This window comes from Amaranthus tricolor, chromosome 1 (genome assembly GCF_026212465.1).
Source record: "Amaranthus tricolor cultivar Red isolate AtriRed21 chromosome 1, ASM2621246v1, whole genome shotgun sequence".
In the NCBI taxonomy this organism is placed as follows: Eukaryota; Viridiplantae; Streptophyta; class Magnoliopsida; order Caryophyllales; family Amaranthaceae; genus Amaranthus; species Amaranthus tricolor.
This window is the reverse complement of record NC_080047.1, coordinates 9967226-9990560: the sequence shown is the minus strand read 5'-3', so window position 1 is coordinate 9990560 and position 23335 is coordinate 9967226. Positions and strand designations below refer to the sequence as shown.

The following is a 23335-nucleotide window of genomic DNA, read 5'->3' as shown; positions in this document are numbered from 1 at the left end:
TTTCTTTTGGACCCTGACTTTGTGCGAGACGTCTGATAGTTGATTGTTGATTACAATGGCTGATTTAACCAGCTGATTTTATTGCTCCCTCAGTTCCCTTTTGTTTGTCCAGTTTCAGTTTTTTCGCTTTAGAAGAGTGAAATTTAAATTTGATTTTTGAAGTATATATTGACGATAAAATATATTCATGTGGGATTTTGATAGATTTGTCTTGATGTAAAATTTTTAATATATAATTTTACAATGTTTTTGATGCGTACTTAGATATACAGAGACTCAAAATTTACTTTAAAATGCGTGGAAAAATTAAAGTGGACAAACAAAAGAGAGCAGAAAGAGTAGCTGGTTTGATTAGCTGATTTTTTAAACTCGCTGCTATGAGCATGTTGTTCAAAAACAATTTATTCACAGCAATAAGTTGTTTCAACCTACTAATTTACCAAACATTAGCATGGATTGGTTTGACTATTCAACTCTCAAATTGTGTCAAAATAAGCTGAAATTGCCAAACACCCCATATACTCAATTATTTATTTTAATATTGATTTTATTTTAAAATATAAAATATTATTTTTAATTATTTTTCAAAAAATCATTACAAAGGGTAGGGATGGGCATGGGTCCAGGACCTTATTGGACTCGCTCCGAACCCGCCCCTTTTTTAAGGGTCTGGGTCTTAATTTTTGAGACCTCTGATGGGTCCGGGTCCCAAGGTGCAGACGCAGACCCGACCTCGAAACCCAAGCCCTAGACCCGCCCCTCAGACAAGTGTTTTTACTTATGCATTTAGACAAGTGTTTGGTTTTTAATTATGCATTTAGACAAGTGTTTTAACTTTTTAGTAATTATTTTGTATTTGAATTTCATGGACTCGTACAAGTGTTTGTAATACGATAATAAATTGCTTACAAAAATACAAAAAGACTTGCAAAAGGTTCAATTTTGATAAATCAAAGAGACTTTGTTTAAGACCCATTAAGGAACCTAGACCCATCAGATCCGGAGGGTTTGGGTCTAAAAATTTTGGACCCTTAGGTTCCGGATCTGGATCTAGATCTATAAAAAATAAAAGAGTCTGGGTCTGGCAAGACCCGCTCCAAACCCGCCCCATGACCATCCCTAACAAAGGGTAAAAACAACATTAATTATTTTTTACATGCAAACCAATTAGATATTTAACATTATTTTTGCTGGTACTAAAAGTATTTTTTAGAAAAATGAATGTCACGATCAGTCCTATGGACCATTTAGTTTGAAAATCCATTTAAAATGAGTACTCAACGCGAATTTTCCCTACATAAAAAATGAGAAGATATTTAAACTCGTTTTCACACTTTTTGCCGAAATGCTATTTTCACCCATTGTGCCGACTTTTTAAAAAATTAAGTAATTCAAAATTTAATTTTAAAACATTAAAAATATTAATATAAGAATAAATAAGTATATATGAATATTATAAATAAAAAAAATCTAAAATATAAAATTCAAAGGTCACTTGGACGAAGTTAAAGATAAAATTCAAGTCAAACAAGTCATCTCCGTCAAAACCATCGAAATCTAAACAACTTGTCTATAATATATGCTTATGCCTTTTGATTTATAGTGATTATAACTCGTAAAAAAATTTCACAACTATAAATTTTAGGAAAATTACCTTGAATAATTCAATATTTTCATGATTTTCCTACAATAATCCTACCTATATATTGATTATTTATGAATAATCACAACTTTGGAGGTATTTTCCTAAAGTAAACCCGGTAAATTAATGAGTTGCTATAACAAGTTTTAATATTTTTAAAAAAAGATAAATTAAATAAAATGTTGAAAAAAATGTTTAAAACATGTTGAAAAAAATTTTCTAATTTTTATTATTCAGAATTTTTGATGTAAATTTTCAGAAAATTTTCTCTAATTTTACATTAATTTTTTATTTACTTTTTGGTGAATAACGTACTATAGCAGGTCATAGGGTTATCCTAGTTTACTCTAGGAAAATACCCTTTGATCAAAGTTGGAATTATTCATGGTCAATCAATAGTTAGGATTATTATAAGAAAATTATAAAAAGATTAGATTATTCTAGGTAATTTTTCCTAAATTCTAAAAGTCAAACTTCAAGATTGTTTTTTGATATTATTTATATTTGATCAATTTTTCTTATTTACTTCCAAAAAAATTAATAAATGTGACAAAGGGTAAATGTAGCAAAATCTTATGATCTAGAATTAATTGGTCATATAATATATATAATTAATATTTCAGCTCGTCTTGTATGATACTGTCTCATCATGAGACGGGCCCATATATTAGCTCATATCTTTAATTGATTACGTTAAGATCATAAGTGATTGTTTTAAGGTTATAAGTAATCACTCTGAACTATAAAAAATGATTATTTTAAAATTATAAGTGATCACTTTAACGTTATAAGTGATCACTTTAAAACAAAATGTATATATTGGGCCAGCCCAATAGAGATGGTCTCATCGTAAGACCGTCTCATTTAAGAATTAGTTAATATTTTTAATAGGAATAACAAAGTACTCTGCCCTAAAGGCCCACTACGTATGGGAGTTAATAATTATAGTCTATCTATCTATAACTATTATTAAAACAAAACATGCAGACATTATTACTATTTAGTATTGCTTAGGTGTTACAATCTTAACAAAAAGTTTTTTTCAAAAACTCATTGATGATGTCATTGTTATTAAAACTAATATTTATATCTTTGACTTTATTACTTTAAAACTATGACTATAAGTAGAGGTGCACACGGTCCCGTCTGGTTTGGTCTGACACTAAAATCAGACAATTCCGGTATGAAAAATTTTCAGACCGTTTAAATATCTTAACCGAACCAGACCAACCCGCTCTACAACGGTCTGGTCTGGTCTAGTCTACGGTTTTTTATTTCTTTTATTTTTGGCCAAATTTATATATGTATTTGTACAAATATTTCGTACTTACACTGACCAAATATAATAAGTTGTAATTAGTTGATTGCATTAACTTTATTCAAGTATATATTATTATATAAAATAACCACATCTCGAAATATCTAGGTAGCAACATATTTTTTTAAAAAAAATAATGATTTTTGGTCTTAGTACGGTTTGCGGTCTGGTCTAGTCTGAAAAATAAAAAACCAAGACCAGACCATAAACCGTAATTTTTTTTTGAAAAAAAAACAGACCAGACCTTAGACCAGACCAAATATTAAAATTACGGTTTGGTCCGACTTGGTTTGCGATTTAGACCAAACTCTGTACAGCCCTAACTATAAGATTATCCATATTGATTAACTTATACTTTTTAGGTTACATTATTTAATATATTAGAAAACTATATATATATATATATATATATATATATATATATATATATATATATATATATGTATATATATATATATATGTATATATATATATATATATGTATATATATATATATATGTATATATATATATATATATGTATATATATATATATATATGTATATATATATATATATATGTATATATATATATATATATATATATATATATATATATATATATATATATATATATATATATATATATATATATATATATATATATCAATTATTTATGAGATCTTATCAATTTTATTAATTAAATGATTATTATTTTAGTATACTAGATATTTTGAGATGGTTAAAAGATGATATACTTTTATTAGGAATTTTTTATTTATACTATTGGTTACTTAAAAGCAATATTTAATTCTAATATGATTTAGGTTGTGGCTATCTTTATGCAAGTCACTCATATTTTTGTTATGATAAACAAATTATTTTTTTTCGTTAAACTTCTATTAAATAATTTTGCATAAATATTTATGTTAAATTTGATTTTGAAGTGTGTTATCAAAACTTGTAATACTTAATATAAATTAATGTAATACTTGTTTTTGTTAGCATAAATTGATATGTTATTTTTTTTATTAAAAATACTCATAATTTTGTATTATATATTTTATGTACAAATTATTTGCCATTTTATTCAAAATAAACAAATGGAAGTATAAATATAGTTATATTAAATACATAATTAATTTTTTTGTCTTTTGTTGTGATTTATTTGTCATGAACTAAATTTTCAAAATTATTGGCACGCACAATGCAAAGTATGATACAAATCAAACAATATATAATGTATACAACTATTCAGAGTGAAATGAGATATAACTATAATATAAAATTTATTTCTTAAAATCTAATTTCTTAAATGATATAAATATGTCGAAAAATTTAATAAAGTCGTGCATCGCATACATCGCACAGACACTATCTAATAATAATAATAATAATAATAATAATAATAATATAAAACACTAATTAGTTATTTTTGTGATAGTTGATGATTAAGTAAGAGGATCTTAAAATAGAGAGTTTATATTGTCATAGGTGGTAGATTGTTATAAATTATGAACTTAGTACTAATATTTATTAGATATAAATACTCCTAGTGGCTAGTAGTAGTAGAAGTATAAAATAAAAAAGCGTGGGGTTCAGGTTCACACGCACTACTAGGCCGGAGATCGAAGATTTGGAAACGTAAGATGGGTTGTCAACGCCACCCACCTTCCTATGGGATCTGAGGTTTTCTAACTAATTTTTGGTATCAAACAAAGACTCCTAATATAATTTTCTTTTTTAATGAAGTACTTCCAACCATTTTTATAATGAAGTGTGTAAAATTGGATCAAATTTATACTTTATATACTTCATTTGTTGTTTTAAATTTGTTACACAATATTTAAAAATTGATGTTTAAATGTCCTAAACTAGTTAGAACCCTTGATTATTCGCCAAAAACCAATAATTAGATTTTCAAATTAAATTGGGGAAGAAAACAATATTTCAGTAACCCTAAAATGTGAATTTAGGCTATCACTCTTTATGTTTACAAGAGATTGTCACACTTTTTATTTTAGTTTGTCCCTTTAATTTTACAGCATTTCTATTTTATTTGGTGTTTTTCACATGTTTCTTTAATTCTTATATACATATCTCTCATTTTATCTCAATTTCATTAATTTTAGCCACTTAATTTAATGATCTCTACTAATTTATTGATATTTGTGTCAATTATTGATGTAGTAATCTCTTATGGACGAAAAGAGTATAAATGAAATCAAAAGCAATCAAACAAGACATAAGGTTTAATGAGGTTCCCCATGTGTGGACTACGTCCTCCCAAGCCTAAATTGTTATTATTGATATGAATTAGAGCTTTCTTAAAGCTTCAATGCAAAAAAACTGCAATGGTTGTTAAAGAGTTGGAGAAGAAAGGATGAGAGTTCTTGCTTACAATTGTGACAGAATATAAGGGATTATCTATCATATTAAACTAAAGTGTAATTGAGTAATACATACCTCAATACTCGTACAAACAATCGAAATAATATATATAGCACGACAAAACACACATCCATATATACTTCAAATTTGAGTTGGCTTTTTGGTGGTTAGTCGGAAAAACTGACTCGACTTAATATGTTGGCAAACTCTCTTAGAAGACTAAGTCGACTAAGCTATTGGTTCACTTTATTCAACTCAAATGCCAACCTACTGAAACCAAATAATAGTCCATAATATCCCAATGCATACCCATATAGTGATTTGCATTATGTGGCTAATTCAAAGGGTTAAAGGAGCAAGTTATATTATGAATTGTGAATCATATTTTGATTCTACCTTTGTATTAATAGAGATTTGATTCTTACTAGGAAGATCAATTTCCACTTACCTTCTTACATTTATGTGATTATATCCTTACTTTCAGTGTATATAATGTTTGAATAATTATTTTTTTTGAGAGACTGTCTTTTTGAGAGACATATATTAAGTCTAGCCTATTAAAGATTAATGCCTATTTACATTATCCTTTATGCTTAGTTGCCGTATTATTAATGCCTCTTTCAATATCTTAAATGTCTACTTACGTTATTTTTAATGCGTACTTACAGTATTTTAAAAAATATATAATGAGCTACCCCAATTAAAAATGGTCTCTCAAAAAGACCATTTCTTCTAAGAATATGTAATTCATGAATTATGTGAATGTGAAATTAATTAACATTAGAAAAAAAATGTGATAATATAATGAGAGGATAGTGTAAAGAAAAGGGGGTACATCATCATCAGTCATATTGTAGGAGAATATACCTTATTTAAGGTTCCTCTTCCAATACTGAAATGCATCCATTTAATGACGAGCATTAAGAATTTGGGAGTTGGTACAAGTCAATTATGATATCCATGAATAAAAACTAGTTGGTATCCAAACTATACATCCATTGACACAAGTCATAACTAGATCCCCTTTAAATGGGAAAGGTTACATGTAAGTGGTTGAATTGTAGTAAAACATAGTTTATTTGCATGAATTTTAAATATTTCGTTAGGATGAACTTTGATCTTAGTTTTCATCAAACATGCTTTTACACTTTGATAACTTGCATATTAGATCACTTGCTAAAGTGAATGTACACATGGTTGTCGACGTGGTAGCACACTTGGCAACACAAGTGGCAACCACATCAGGGAATGACCTGATGTTCAGGTCACCTACAGAGTACTACAGTTAATTAAAAGAATGCTGGATGAAGACTAGGTTTAGAATTCGTCTAAAGTTTGATCCGTTACATGTAATTTTTCCATTTAAATATTTAGAAACTTTGATAACGTACTAGAAAAAGTTTAAAGTACTCTAAGAATTTCCATATAAAGTAGTAACACGTATATTGTTAAAAGTAATAATAGCAGCAAAATCATTTCCATAAAATATAAGGATATACGGTTCAACTGTGTAAGATTGTTGAAATTCATATGTCTAAAGAAATTTAATTTTGCAAGCCAATATTCAAATTCTTGCTTCAAATCGTAAAAATATTCTCATAATTTACGTATCTTATCAGGATGAGCACTTTAAAAAAACTATTTTCGTGTATGTTTCCTTATACAAGATTTCATACAAAAACGCATTCCACACATTCATTTAATGTAACTCCCAATTTTTCACGACTACAATTAGGAGAACAACTACAATAATTCAATAAAGGTTTGTGTAATCAAATCCCTTTTATCAAGAGGCCTCATATTTTCATTTGATTTGTAATTTATTCTATAAATATAACTGATCACTCGATCTGTGCTTTGTTTACTCTACTAAAAGTTGCCTCATTCCACGTTCCATTATCTTCAAAAGCCTAAATTCTTGTTAGTAAATATTCTTATACTTGAGTTTTTATACTATGTTGAGGAGAATAATTTAAAGTTATGTGGAGGTATCTAATCATATAACTTAAGATAAAATATATTTGAGTTGGGATGAATTATCCCACATCGACAAATTGAAAATAGTGTGCACGCTTTATAAGTTATTGGAGACCTCCTTCCTATTGCCATATCGTTTTGAAATATTATATATCTTCTTGGTTTAAAAAGTGTGTGCACCTCGTGTTTTCCCGTTAATTGCTGACATTCACAATAAGTCTAACTTAATTTAACATGGTATTCGAGCCGATGGTTCGATCAACAATTTAAAAATGGTAGGTTCGAAAAGAATGGCGTTCCTACCCTAATTGATTACTCCCACATGCGAACTTGACGGGGTTCGCATGTGAGAGGGTGTTGGGATGAGTTATCCCACATCGATAAATTGAAAATGGTGTGCATGTTTTATAAGCTATTAGAGACCTTCTTCCCATTGCCATATGGTTTTGAGATGTTATATATCTCCTTGGTTTATGAAATGTGTGCATTTTGTGTTTTTCCCGTTAATTGCTGGCATTCACAATAAGTCCGGCCTAAAAAAAATCAAAGAAATACTTAAGATTTTTTTTAAATTAAGTAAAATAAATCATTTGTTAGAGTAAAACATAATTGATAATTAAATCAAAAATCATATTTAAATTAATCAATTATCAATTTTTATGAATTGAATTAAGAATAGATAAAAAGTTAATTAAAATAAATAAGTAATAATAAGAGTTTTTGTGTACCGCCACATTAAAAAGGATCACGTGTACAACTACGTCAACAAGTGACCCGGTGTTTATGTCACTAACAATTAAATGCCTTTTGCATGAAAGCTATGTTCAAAGTTTGTTCCAATTAATCTAATAATTTAAGTTCGACCTAATAAACTTCTTTTGTCAAAGTTCAATCGGGCTCATTTAATAATAAATCCCACTGAAATATTTTTACTCCAATATTATTTATAGTTCTATACTATACTAAATGTGTTATTTTGATTACATATGTCAAAAATCCTAAAAAGACAAATATTCAACAAATTAACCAATATTTATTTTCGTTAATATAAATCAATATACTTGTCATGATAAATATAAATTATAATTTATTTTCATTACACTAAAAAAATATATCAATTTGGCGACAAATCTAAATTTTGAGGAAAGAGGTTAAGCGACAAAATAGGTGACAATATCCTTTGTTGCAGGCTTGCGACAAAAGCATTGTGTCACTTATTTTGTCGCCTGAACAATCTTTGTCGCCTATGTCCATGGGCGGCAAAAAAAAAACGTTCAAATTTCTGAAATGGATTATTTGTCGCCTATTTTTTCGCTATGATGATGGATGTTCGCTTATAAATACAGATAATTGTTTTAGTCGTTTATAAGCAAAGCATAAATATTTTCTTTCCTTCTATTATGCTCTGAAAATTTAGCTCTCAAAGTGTAGTATTTATTTGTGAACGGAGAAAAGCTTGATAACTGATAAGGTGTATTTCTAATGTTTTTGTTATTGTATTTATTTGATTTATACATGTATGATTATTATTATATATATTTATGTATTAATTTTTTATGGTTATTATCTATATATGTATATGTAATATTTGTATGTTTATTATTTGTTTTATTCATGTATGATTATTATATTTAATGTATTTTTTTATTTTATATATATATATATATATATATATATATATATATATGTTATTAGATTAATTTTATTGTTTGTTTTATTCATGTATGATTATTATATGTTACATTTTTGGTTTTAATATGTAAATATATAGTTCTATATGTGTTTATGTTTGTTTATAATAACAATTAATTTATATATATTTGATTCTATTTTAAAATTTAATATAGGTTTACGCAGTAACGGATGATGGTAGTTATTTTTTGTATAATAGAAATTGGATGTACGAAAGAGAATTTGACGACGGGGCATGTTGTAAAATTTGAGAAATTAATATTTTTAGATGGAGAATTTAAAATTAATATTAGAATGAGAATTATTTTGGATTGAGTCGGATATTTTATTTTGGACTAAAATAACGAGGAAACAGATTGGGTCTAAGTATATGGCGGATATTATAAAATATCTCTTTTAATTTTATTAATTTATTTTCCTTCTTTTCATTTCTTATTTGATTATAAATTTTTTTTAATTCTTCCTACTTCTAATTTGGAAACCGAAAAACTAAGAAAAAAAAAATAAAATGTGTTGCCTCCATTTCACAAAAAAAAACTGAAAACCAATACTGGGTTCATGGCCTTCTTCTCCCTTAGAACAATTGCAACAATCACCTTCAATTCTTTGTGAATTTTTAAAACCCTCAATCTGTATTTTGTTCATCCTTTTCCTCTGAATTTCGCAGCCTTCTCTCTCAAATTACTCTGAGAATTTGAGTATAGAGCAATAGCTTTACTGCTTTTCGTTCCTTGCCATTTTTGCCTGAAAACTTTTCGAATTGCACAACAATGGTGCTGGTTCAAATTAGTTGAACAGAAAGCACCACCTTCACGCCATTGTTGCGGTTGAACTCCATTAAAACAATACCAAGTCTCTTATTTCTTCTAATCTTTAATCTAAGAAAAACCACACTTCTGTCCTTGATTTACGAAAGAAGACAGGTTAATTCTTTTCTTTTCTATGATCCAGGTTCAAAAGTTTTCTTTTCTTTTAATTTTGCTTTAATTACTTGTTTCAATTTTTAAATATAAATCTCCCCAATCATAAGTAATCGATTTCAAGACTAAATATATGTATTTGTTTAAATTAGAGTAGTGAACTTTGTCTTGATTGATGTTAATTAGATGAATCTTGGGATATTTGTATTGATTTAAAGAAATATTGAGATTATAGACTTTGTTGATATTATTTGTCAAGATTTCATGTTGGGTTAAAATTGTTTGATATTGATCATTAATAAGAAATGATGAAATTATTGAGAGTATGAATTTTGTTGGAAAAGGGTTAATATTAGGAGAAATATTGAATAATTGGAATCCTTAGAATGAATTAGGATAATTTTTGATTTTTGGTATGAATGTACATATAGTGTTTATTTGGAAAAAATAAGGAGATTAATTAGAGAAGTGAGTAATCTTTAAAAGAAGTTAAACAAGTCTAGATTGCGGTTATAATATTTTGATGATATATGGAGTATTTATGTTAGAAATGCACAGTCCTTTAATGCTTATAAATGCTAGAATATAATCCTTGATTAAGTCATAGTCTTAGGAGGAGATGTAATAAGTTATATGTTAGATTAGTTGTATCGAACGCACCTTAGTGATATTATGTTTATTGTTATGCTTCAGGAGATGATTTCTCTGTCGAATCATTCTAGCTGATATTTGCGTATCAAACTTGACTCCTTGAAGTGACAGTGACGGTGAGTAGTAGCAGTCCCTTAAAGGGTCTGCCCAGACTATAGTTTTGAAAATTGTTTTACTAAAGTTGTGAAATTTATATTGTTGAGACAAATTTATGAATGATTATGCTGATATTGATATGGTCAATGGATCAGGCTCACGAGCTGGTCATTGACGGTGTAGAGGAAAAATCTCCCTTACTCCCTATTTTGAGGTGAATTGTCATTCAAATATTGACTATCCTTACCCGAGAGCAACATAGCCTTAGAGCTATGGATGTTCCTCTCAACTAGACTCCCTGTGCGCACATAGATCTGGGAAACTGATGTTGCTATTAAACTTAAGATTTGAATTACTGTGTTTTGTTGTTTTGGATTGTTACTTCTCATTCAGTTTAACCTGACCCCCTGTTGTTTCCATCTTTTAGACTGTCTACAGATCGAAACCGGTCAGGAACGATGAGTTAGCGATGATGATTAGAGTTACATGGATGTTAAATTGAGATGAGTACGTGAGAAGTTGTAGCTTTGTATTAGGTTTTGGTAAATGTATATTGGACTAGATTGTATTGGTTATGTTGGACTTTTATAGTGACTTTTATGATTACTTTGTATTTTAGTTAGATGTTTGGGTTGAGAATTAGCTGATACAGCTATGTAATAGAACTGGTGGCCCCTTTGCACAAGTTTTGGAATTGAGAATTAAGTTTCTTGGGAAATAAACCCCGTGATGACCCTGTTTACTCAGTCAATAGTAAGTTGGGTTGTTACAGAGAATTAGCTGATACAGTTATGTCATAGAACTAGTGATCTCTTTGCACAAGTTTTGAAATTGAGATTTAAGTTTCTTCGGAAATAAACCCCGTAATGACCCTGTTTACTCAGTCAACGGTGCGAAGTGCATTTTAATATATAATTCATAAGGGGATTAGAATAATTTATTAAATTTGCATTTTCAAAAAGTCGTTCATCGAAAATTAGAAGTCCTTGTGCGAAGCGCAAAAATGTTGTCTTTAAAAAACCAAATGATGTGAGGGATCATTTGTTACAGAAAGGATTTGTGGAAGATTATTACGATTGGAGGTATCATTACGATATTGCTGCCAGTGAAATTAGCAATACCAATAACGCGTTTGTCCGAAAAGAAGTACATGTTCCTTCTCCCACGCATAACCCTGAGGAAAATAATTACGTTCGTATGGTTCATGATGCTGCTACGAGTAGATTTTCGGACACGTACCAAAACTTCTTTCCACAAAATGACTATGATAACGTGCAAGAACAGTCGCTTGATGATGTAATACCTAAAGAGCCGAATCCCCAGGCGAAAAAATTTTTCGAAATGCTAAGTGCCGCAAACAATCCGCTGTATGATGGGTACGAAAATTACTCTCAGATGTCGATTATGGGGAGAATGACAAATCTAAAGACAAAACATAATTGCTCAGAGAGGATGTATGATGTATGTGCACTTTGATGCGGGAGGCTTTACCTCAACCGAACTCGAGGACTTCTAGTTTTTATGACACAAAGAAGCAAATAGCAAGGCTTAGGTTGCCATCAGAAAGGATTGATTGTTGCATTAATGGATATATGATCTACACGGGTCGTATTGAGAATGCAAGACGCTATTGTACGTGTTCAATACCAAGGTGGGTCAATAGACGAATTCCGAGGAAACAACTTATATATCTTCCGGTAGGTCCACTATTACAACGGTTGTATGCGTCTCGAGAAACTGACGGTGAAATGTGATGGCACGCTGAGCACCACATCGAAGAGGAGGAAATGTGTCATCCGTCAGACTCAGAGGCCTGGCTACATTGAGGCCTGGCTACATTTTAACGCAACATATCTAGATTTTGTTGCTTAGATTAGAAATATTAGGCTTAGTTTGTGTACAGACAGATTCAACCCTTTTGGAAGTTTAGGAAGGCAGTATCCATCATGGCCAGTGATTTTGACATCTTACAATCTCCCTCTGTGGATGTGCATGAAGACACCATACGTATATTCTTAACAGTCATTATTATAAGTCAATAAAATAAATATTATATATATATATATATATATATATATATATATATATATATATATATATATATATATATATATATATATATATATTCAAACTAATGCAGTGCAAAAAGAAATATTACAGAAAAAAGATGGTAAATATATTATTTTATTGAATGATAAAGTTAATGAAAAAATGAAAGTCATAAACATTAGAAAATAAAATTAAAATAAAATTAGTGAAAAAAAAAATAGAGTCCGTGATTATTAAAAAAATATTTAAATAAAGTTAGCGGAAAATATGTGGAAATAAGTAATATAAAAATGTTAAAATGCATTTAATAGAAAATATATGAAGGCTATAAATACTAAAAAAATATTAAAATTAAAATGAATCATCATCATCATCCTACCCAGTGTATCCCGCTCATAGAAAAACTATGGACAGGGTCTGGGGAGGAAAGGACTGCGGCAACTCATACTCGTAATGGAGAGCGCGGCCAGAATGAATAAATTTAGTTATTTCTAAAATTTGTGATATAAATAAAAATATTTTTTAGAAGAACGACAAATAAAAAGACCGAAAATAGCAAATAAAAACATCATTAAAGAACAAAGGAAGTATTAAATTTCATACTGCAAATTTAACTGTATGAATTATGAACACTTACATTATGTGGGAAAGTTGATATCGTACAGATACTACATACAGGTTATTAATAATAACAATAATGTCAAAAACTTAATCCAAAAACATAATTGGTAAGCTATAAGAAAATCTTAATTCTTACATTCCATCTACTGCATTTAATCTATGCAGGAAAAAAACCCCCAAAAAAAAAAAAGCAAAAATATGCATGATAAAAATAATATTTTTGTAGCCAATAATTAACAAAAATATAAAAATATAATCACCCTTGACACTTAATACGTAGTAGATACCATTGTAATTTTACAACAGCAAATTTTATTTATGTAGGCCTGTCACAGAGAGACTGATATAACCAATTCAGACCTTGATAAAGTCCGCGCCCTGATATGGCAGAAGCATCCTGTATGTACCTTCAAAACAATTGCTACTTAATTACTACTTCACTTCTTACTAATATTTTTGTCAAAGACCGAATTTAACTAAACAGTCATTTGGTAATTGACATTAAATGATGGAAATGATAATAAAAAACTAGTGTAATTTTTATAGGAATATCGATTAACAAGTTAAATGACCATGTTTGTTAAAAAAATCCAAAAACAGTTGTTTGTTCTCCTCCGATCATCTCATTTTTAGGAGGTCTTTGAGGGTGTGCGAGGTGATCGACCGCACAGGGCCTCCTCTTTCTCTCGTATATGAAAAAGTAAATAAAAAAAATGTATTAAGTTTATTAGTAAAATAAATATATTTACTATAAATAAGGCACAAATAAAAGTTTTGCATGTGACTCTTAAAATTTTCAAAACGGTCACAAAATTCATTCCAACAACCAAACAGACCGTAAAAATTCGATATGAAAATGTAGTATTAGGCTATTAGCTGGTAATGAAATATTGTGAAAAAAAAACTTTCTTCTGATCGAAGTCTTATTACTATGGAAATAACATGATATATTTTATGGAAATTGATATATTTTATGAAAATTTACATTACAAATCATTTCCATAACCGTTGTTTAATATCAATAACCAAACAGACCGTAAAAGTTCGATAACTGGAGCATGAAAATATTACCATCTATGGTTACGAAGCAAATGCAACCCGAGCTTGTTTGCTACTTCTGAGACGCACATAGCATTAGGAAGGTCTTGTTTATTGGCAAAAACTAATACTGCCGTATTAACCAGTTCATTCTGCTACACAGAAAAGATGGGTATCAGAAACTCGTGCTCGTACGAGCATGAGAAAAGGCGAGAGATCATAAAGCAGACTAACCTCAGTAAGAATCCGGTGAAGTTGATTACGAGCTTCGACTATACGTTCCCTGTCGCTGCTGTCTACTACGAAGATGAGTCCTTGGGTGTTCTGAAAGTAATGCTTCCATAAGGACCGAATCTGAGTGAAACAGAAAGAATAGATTAAATTCCTTCAGTTTGTGATGTTCATGCAGAAAAACAGCAACAGCATTAGAAGCAGAAAGGGAACACAGAATATTCAACACTAAACATAGAACAAGGACACTTTGGTACTGTCCAAAAGAGTAACTCAAAGACGTGGGAATAAAGGGTTGTATCATGGAGAATGTCCATGAAAAAGTTGATTTGTTTCTTAAGCCTTTTTATTTACAACAAGTTTTGGAGGCATTATATTCATGTATTAGACTAGTGATTTGCTTTTTGATTACTTGATGGTGTTTTTGTTCTCTTGCTTTTTCTCGTTTCTATTATTATTATTACTATTATTATTATTAGTATTATTGTTTGCATTTTTATTTTTTAATTGTTTTTTACTTATTTATTTTATCTATATGCATTTTATTTATCTTTCCGTTGCAGAAACTTCTTTAAATCTTTCTCGAGTCGAGGGACTCCTTTGGCCACGCTCTCCTTCATGGGTATGAGTTGTCGCCGTCCTTCCCTCCCCAGACCCTGTTCATAGTTTTCTATGGGTGGAATACGTTGGGTAGGATGATGACGATGATAGTTAAACTTAAACAGTAGAAAACTGTCGTAATTTACTCTAAATTGCTTTTAATTTTTTCTTTCATAAATTAGAATTGGGCCAGCGCATAAGCCGTCTCATGATGAGACAATTTTAATAAAGAATTCGTCTTTTATTTTTTAAAAAGTGTTTGATTTCGGGTAGTTCTATGATGGTTGACTTTGAAAGTCAACTACTACAATCATAAAATTTCAACCGTTCAATTTGATTTTTTATATCAATGAAAGTATGATTAAAATGAAAAACATATATAAACATAGCAAATAGCTTTCAAATAAATTTATTTTTTGACATAAATTAGTAAATATAATTTAGTTATCATAAAAAATCTCAAACTTAAAATTAAGGATTTATATACTTCTATTTAATTAAATTTATTATAGTGGTTGGCTTTAAAATCAGAAGCAAACCACTATAAAATTAGGCGGAATGTTTTCCCAAAAACTGTTCTTCTCATTTTCCATTGTTGGTTTGACATGAGATTTATAAGAAATTTAAGATGGAAAATGTTTTATATTTTCTATAAATATTTTCCTCAAAAATTGAAATGAAATTTTTTTTCCCCCACTCTTAAATTCCTAAAATCTTCATTACTTTATAACTCTTTTTAGCTTAATAGTTTTTCGATCAAACCAAACAAAAGAAAATAATTTTCGATTGCATTTTTCATTGTAAAATATTTTTCATTGAAAATGTTTTCTTAATACCAAACACCCATTAAAGATGGGAGTTAAAGAAGATCAAAGAAGAGCAAGAATCATATGTAGATACCTTCTCTTGTCCACCAAGATCCCACACAGCAAAACTCAGATTATTGTATTCCACTGTCTCCACATTAAAACCTGATCCAAACAGAGAAAAGCACTTTAAATCTTGTACCAACCAGTAAATGTTAAGTCTATACTACAACATTATGCATAAAATAAACGAAGAGAGGACACGAGACGAAGAAAATGTTAAGAGTATATAACAGGGCTTAATCATCAGCTTATCTCTCATACGACAGCCTTTAGGCTAGAAGTATGGATATAGCACATGCCCCCTAATACATGGCGCTAAATATTCTACTTTAAACGAGGGATAGTTAAAATTCAAACTCGTGACCTCTTGTCACATTAGCTTCTGATACCATATCAGAAAACGAATTCAACCAAAAGTTTAAGCTGATGTTTAAAGCTTCAGGATATATTATATATACTCTAACAAAAAATAGCAGCAGCAACAACAACAACGTGAAGTTGAAGAGTCGTGCATGCTGACAAAAGCTAGATGTTTGTCGGGTAATACCTATCGTAGGCATTGTGCGCACAACTTGTCCGAGCTTGAGCTTGTAAAGGATTGTCGTTTTTCCCGAAGAATCAAGGCCAACCATAAGTAACTTTACATGGCGTTTCGAGAGAAGCCTTCTAACAAGACGAGACGATCCTATGCCCATGGAGTTTTTTAAGGTACTCAACAGTTTGGAGAATAAAAGATCCAAAACAAAGGGAAATCAGAAGTACAATGATCACATCTTCAACATCAGCAAGTTATAAATAATGAAAAAGGCAACAGAATTGGATTCCCATAAAGAACAGAATAATTGTTGACTAGGAGAATTATGTCCAGGGACTAATAATTAGAAAGAAACAGATAACAAAAATACTACTTTTTTTCTACACATGATTAATAACTCAATATATGAAATTTAAAACAAAGAAAGGGATTAGGGTTAATAATTAGCCATCTACCTGGAAAATCAACTGCAAAGCTTATTATCACCTATCCAAGTGAAAATACATACAACATTCTCGGTCATACTGCAAAAAAGACGCATCAACCACATTGTAAAGGTTCTAAAAAAACGAACTAATATGTCGACTAAGGTGTTCATTCAAATTATTAGGTTCATTTCGAGTTAGATGTATCGGGTTTGTGTCCACATTGGTTTATATATAATTGTAAATCCATTTTTTTGTCTAGTCAAATCGGGTTCGGTTATAAGGTCGGGTGTATATCGGATCATTGGATCTGTTTTAAACCCATCTATGTCTGACATTATAAAGGAGTAAACAACCTCGTTTTAGGCAGTTTCCTAGGATATCTCATAGTTTCGGCTAATATTTGACGTTACGATAACATCACTCCTGTTACCTCATCAATGTGACCGTTATTGGGATCGAGACCGTTACCTCATTTTGCACTATTTTCTCAGTTATACAACAAAAGTATAAAAGTATGAGACCTACTCTTTATTCTCCTGAGGAAGAAACAGTTGGAGGTATCATTTTTCACATGCTTCACAATACTATATATTTCTGCATTATTCTAGAGAAGCTAAAGCTAATGGAAAAAGGTATAACTAAAAGAATTCATCACGTATTTAACTATATATGCAATATTATAGCCAAAAAGAAGAAAAAAAAAATTCAGCAAAATCTTCAAAGCAGATATGTTTACAAAATGCACTTTTTATACAAAAGGTGAGTTCTTCTGGTTGAACCAGTCAGTGTATCCGTACAACATGAAAACTAACACAAAATGAAAAAAATTATGAGAAAAACTAGCTGCTGATATTCAATTCTTTGAAGCAGATTGGAATATGAAGACAGCCGTCAGAACACCGACCAGTCCTGTTACCGCCAAGGCCACAGTTGGTAACGGAGATGTGAGCCCAAAGTTCTGCAAATTGGGTTCAAAATATCAAAATTAATAGTTTGTAAGAGATACTTAATGTCTGTTTGGTTAGTAGTACTAAATGGAAGTAATGGGATTTATTTATAGTGTAAAATTTCGTTAAAAATTTCATGTCATCTCACGGGGATGAAACTTTGATCACAAAAAAGTTTTTGTTTACAAATTTCTATTACTACCTAATACCACATCTCTCAATGGTAATGCATTAAAATGAATTAAAAATGAGATGGTTGAAGTTGGACAAGCATGGTCATTAAGTAGCCAAGAGATTTTTCAACTAAAGTTACACTAGTTTTCATTCCCATTATCACCTACCAAATAGGCCGTTAATATTAAAAAAATACTTCACATGTGAGGAAGATCTCACATCACTAAAATAGTAGATTGTGGACTTGCATATTCGGTTTATTCTATGTTAGATTATTCATCTTAGCCCCCAAAAAATGTATTGCACGTGGTTGTTTTCACATCCTAGTCTTATGTAAGCTATTTCCATATTTCCACACTACAGTTCACATTGTATAGAAACTCAGTGATATTCAAATAAAACCATACATGAAAAATGCTACTTTATTTTGTTCTTTTTCATTCTTTTCATTCACTTGTTCGCAAATCTCAATGCAAACTCAAAATTCAAATATTTTCATATATAAATTTCTCAAAAACACAAAAACTTGAAAGTTGGTAAATATACGTTGAAACAAATCTATTAATATCCCACAAATATAGTTTTTTCTACACATTGTGAAGGATTCATTATCAAAGTTTGTTCTAAAATCAAAATATTCCAAATGAGATGAACAAAAAAAATAGAGGATGCACCTCTCTATTTATAAAAAGATGCCAACCTCGTCAATAACATTAGAACTTCTAATTTATCAGGAAAGCATGATCAAGAAACAGGCTGAATGTGGGCCATGGCAGGCTCGAACGAAAATAGGTCAGGCTGGGCTAGGCCTTACTAAAAAGAAATGGCTTTAATGGGCCAGCCCGATCAGCCTAGCTGGGCTCGTTCAAAAATGGATTCCTGTGTCATCATTCTGTGTTTTTTTTTCTTTTGTATGTTCATTCTCATCACCATTATTTTATATGGTTCACTAATAAAAGTTTTCCTGTGGGCTGTGGCACATAAATCCCAGTTTCAATCAATGCTATGTTAAATTGTTCATTTTGAATATTGGTTGAAAGTCTCTGGAAACTTGTTCAATCCTTGTTTTAACCATTGATTTTCCTGTTTCATCAGTAACACTGTGTTTGGACAGTAAATCAGAAGAGAAAAAAAGGAAGAGAAGGGAAAGGGAAGGAGGGCAATCGAAGGGAAGAATAAGGAGGAAAAGTACACCTTATTTGTTTATAAGGGAAGGGAAGGAAAGGAAAAAGGAAGGAAAATGATTGTTTTCCCTTTAAATCTTTTCAGCTAAGGAGAAATTGTATTCTTAACAAAATTTTTCCATTTTTTCCCTCCAAACTCCCCCCTTTCATAACCCTCCACGCCCTTTTTGTTATCCAAAAATAATATTCTCCATCCTTTCAAATCCCTCTCATTTCTTTCCCTCCATTTTTCCCTATCCAAAGTCCAAACACAGTGTAAAGAAAAATTCTTGCTAAGCTAAAAATGAAAATCCCGTAAGTTGTACCCTTCGACTATATCATCAATGGAGAAAATGGAGGAAACAAGTACCAGCTTTACCATTGATGATAATGGAATGAAGCACGTTTAGAGCCCATTCTTAGCCCGCCCCAATTATAACAATAGAGAGCCTGTTTAGAGCCCGACCCTTTTAAGGATTCGATTCGTGAGCATTTATAAAACACTATGACACAATTTTTTTAAAAAAAATCCTATCCCTTCCATAAACATCAATATCGGCCACTATTTGAAAAGCATACACCTAAAACTGCTCTATAGTTCCTGAAAGAAAATTCTCCCAGTTTTCTTGTTAAAGAAACTTATAACTATGAATGCAAACACAAATTTCTGAAATTTCAACCGATTTTGCTAGGAAAAATGGAAAAGGAATCTTTAGCTTCCCACAAACATACACTTCAATTATCAATATAATTTACAATGACCAAAACCCAAACCTTAAAGAGGGAGGTGTGACAGCTCAATAACAAAAGGCGACAACCCATTAATACAGCTACTAATTGATTCCCACATACAAAGTGTTTCCAAAATAAGGACAGCATTTCATAAACATAGTTATTGCATGTCACAGAAAAAAGTGAGGAATGAGATGCCAAACAATTATCAGCGTATCTGGGTCGTATTAATACATTGGTATTAGCTTCATACCTCAAGAAGCCCCTTGCCTGTTGATATTTCAACAGTAATTGCCACAGCAAAGCCGACCATTGCAATCCTTCCCAACCATACATCCAAGCTATTTCCTCCTGCACTTTGCTCACACTTTATGGATCCCAATTTTGCTTTCTGTGTGGCTTTCAACCGAGCATGGTTTGTCTGTATCACTGCTGACATATTTATGACATAAGCTACGAGCTACAGACTAGTTAATTCATATCTCAAAAACTAAAACTTTCAGATAACAATAACTGCCCGTTTGATTAGTGGTACTAAATGATGGTAATGGAAATGATTTACAATGTAAAACTTTAGCAGAAGTTCCATGTCATTTCCATGGTGATGAAACTTTGATCACAAAAAAGTTCTTTTATTTACAAATTTCCATTACCACCTAATAACACCTCTCCAATGGTAATGTATTGAAATGAAATATGAAGAAAATGAGACGATTGAAGTTGGAAAAGTTAGTATGCTCATCAAGGTAGCAAAAGATTTTTCAACCAAAATTATGCTAGTTTTCATTCTCATTACCATTGTTTAATACCAGGTACCAAACGGGTCGTAGAAGTATAGCTCTCGGATCATGAACAATGACGAGAGAGTTAAAAATAGCAACATAACAAAATAATGCACCTCATTTTGATACAAAAGGAAGCTTGTTAGAGCAAAAATGACTAGTGACCGAAGCACTGAAATCTGAATGTGGCCCAGATGTGATTCAAAATCTTCTATCCCAACCACAATGCACCTCTGATTTTGATCATTTTATAATCAAAATTCAAAACTACCACAATCATCAATTATTTTAATGGAAAATCCATAAGAAATTTCAATTCAGTCATAGAATCGATGGCACAATCAACATACAGGAACGGAATTTAATCTTAAAGATGGTTACTTTTGCACTTACACTAGAAAATTTTCATTTTCACGCCTACTTCGGTTTCCTCTCAGAAGCGTTTCATCGACAATGTCCAGTTTTACTTCAAAAGCAAGCAAATGCATTGTTTTCTAGTAGTGAGTGATCATAGCCTAACTTTGAAATGGAAAAATCCCATTCTTTTTAGCTTTATCTAGTAGATAGAACGCACACCACATGCTCTCAACGTCCTTCTACCCAAAATAATTAACGCACCTTCAAAAGCAAATAAAACTTACGTCGTCCATAAACATCATAACCGGCTGCTGGTTTCCATGAAGTAATTTTTTCAATAGTTGTGCTACTTCCATAGTCCTCACCTCATTACGAGTTGCAATTCCACAAGGAATCCAATTATGTAAAACTATTGATGGGATACGAAGAATTCTTCAAAACATCCCAAAAAATTATACTTCGATGCCTCTATCAATGTTTCAAGACACTCAATCCCACATAATATGCTAATGTCTCACTCAAAAAAATCAAATGCCTAATTTCTCTTCACCAGGGTCCAATTCTTTACACATCAACAAATCATCACATTCACATATATCTAACCCTTCACTTGCTCCTCATAATACCTTCTACTTCAGACTAATCAATTGCGGACACATACCATCTTTGACCCTCACGAAGTTACAAAGCTACTAATTTGGGAGTATTTTTCTCTATATATCTCTTCTTCCCACTACAAAACTCTCTTCTTTTTTCCCAGGTTAAGAACACATTCAACCACACTCCCACATTGAGTCCAAATCGTGAATCAATCAATCATAGCATTACATCCTAAACTAACATAAAAAAGACATTAATTCTTTGTTTAGATAACAATGTTAGAGGAGGGAAAGGAAGGAATTAAAGGGGACAACAGAGAAGGGAAAGGAAGGGGATAGAATAATAAGAAAAATTTCCCTTGTTTGTTCAAGAGAAAAGAGAAGGCAGAGGAAGAGAAAAGAAGAGAAAAACCATTTTATTTCCAAATTATTCCACTTTTAGAGAGATTTGGTCACCAACGAGATTAAGGGATTCCCTTCAAAATCCTCCCTTCCAAATTCTTCCCAAATCCTTCCCGTACAAAATTGTTATCCAAACAATGGAAAATACCTCCATCCAAATCTCTTCCTTTCATTTCCCTCCAATTCACTCGTCCAAACATAGTGTAAAACTCACCACTAGACTTAGCACTACAAAAATCCCAAACATGAAAACCAAAAAGGTTCATCATTAGACCCATTCACTCAATAAACATTTCCCTAAAGGACAAAACATGATCACAAATTCATTTTGAAATATAGCCATAACAAGTAATAAAACCAACAACAAACAAAAATTTACAAACAAAAAAAAAGATAAAAGATGATTGAAACATTACCAAGTGGAGAACCCCTGATGAAAGATGTAGCAATTCGACCAAAATTCGAGGTGGGCAACTTAAAAAATGTACTAAGAATTGGAGATTTAGGAGTAGATGCATCTACAGTAAGAATTAAAGAAGAAAAACTCGGTAAATTTGAAACACTTACAAAAAACCATAAAGAGAAATACAGCAAAGTAAAGAAAAAGGAAAGACAAGGAGATGTGGGCACCATAGACGGAGAGGTTGAAGGAAGCAGAAACCTGAGAAACAGCCATGTTGTTGTACAAACAACTTCTTTGCCTCTTGATTTCTATCTTCTTTTTTTATTTCTCTTTGTTTTATTGGTTTAATTTCATTATTAGTATTATCCACTTCACAAGAGTGTTCATTGGGAAGGAAGACGTACACGTATTCTTGCCTTTTGCTTAGACGTAGGCCAGGTAGCTATTACAATTAGGGATGGGCAGAACCCAAGACTCCAAGAACCTTACTCAACCCTAAGTTAAAAGGGTCTGAGTTCACCGGTTTTAAATACCAGACGTGTTTGGTATGTATAAATAGAGAAAATATAATGAAAAAAAATTGATAAAGAGGAGTGAGGGTAAGGATAAAGGTTGTGATTATTAGTTATTTGGTATAATAATATAAGGAAAACACTTATTTACAATTCTTTCCATGTTTGATTAGATAAAACAAGTAATGGAAATAGTTAAGAAAACGAATATAATATTATTTTTATCATT

At 30.7% G+C, this 23335-nt stretch overlaps 2 protein-coding genes across 2 annotated transcripts; both read right to left on the bottom strand.

The window, feature by feature from the left end:
- Positions 1 to 13518: 13518 nt before the first annotated feature.
- LOC130825022 (ADP-ribosylation factor 1-like) lies at positions 13519 to 17596 on the bottom strand. The gene is made up of 5 exons (XM_057690050.1): positions 16620 to 17596; positions 16104 to 16174; positions 14607 to 14726; positions 14406 to 14524; positions 13519 to 13741 (listed from the first exon to the last, which is right to left on the bottom strand). The coding sequence occupies exons 1-5, from the start codon at positions 16765 to 16767 to the stop codon at positions 13651 to 13653; spliced, it is 549 nt and encodes a 182-aa protein (XP_057546033.1). The 5' UTR covers positions 16768 to 17596; the 3' UTR covers positions 13519 to 13650.
- Positions 17597 to 17739: 143 nt separating this feature from the next.
- Positions 17740 to 23104, bottom strand: LOC130825030 (stress enhanced protein 1, chloroplastic). Its single transcript, XM_057690059.1, has 4 exons — positions 22822 to 23104; positions 22608 to 22709; positions 20305 to 20480; positions 17740 to 17993 (listed from the first exon to the last, which is right to left on the bottom strand). Exons 1-4 carry the CDS (start codon positions 22865 to 22867, stop codon positions 17889 to 17891), a joined length of 429 nt encoding a protein of 142 aa, XP_057546042.1. The 5' UTR covers positions 22868 to 23104; the 3' UTR covers positions 17740 to 17888.
- Between the last annotated feature and the right edge of the window lie 231 nt (positions 23105 to 23335).

Excerpts from the sequence above, each read along its gene's own strand:
- LOC130825022 (XM_057690050.1), bottom strand. The coding sequence starts at position 16,767 with ATGGGCATAGGATCGTCTCGTCTTGTTAGAAGGCTTCTCTCGAAACGC. Across the intron at positions 16,175-16,619 it reads GCGCACAATGCCTACGATAG|GTTTTAATGTGGAGACAGTG; the intron begins GTATTACCCGAC and ends TGTTTGGATCAG. Across the intron at positions 14,525-14,606 it reads TTCACCGGATTCTTACTGAG|AATGAACTGGTTAATACGGC; the intron begins GTTAGTCTGCTT and ends TCTGTGTAGCAG.
- LOC130825030 (XM_057690059.1), bottom strand. The coding sequence starts at position 22,867 with ATGGCTGTTTCTCAGGTTTCTGCTTCCTTCAACCTCTCCGTCTATG. Across the intron at positions 22,710-22,821 it reads CTTCAACCTCTCCGTCTATG|ATGCATCTACTCCTAAATCT; the intron begins GTGCCCACATCT and ends TTCTTACTGTAG. Across the intron at positions 17,994-20,304 it reads CAGGCAAGGGGCTTCTTGAG|AACTTTGGGCTCACATCTCC; the intron begins GTATGAAGCTAA and ends CCCAATTTGCAG.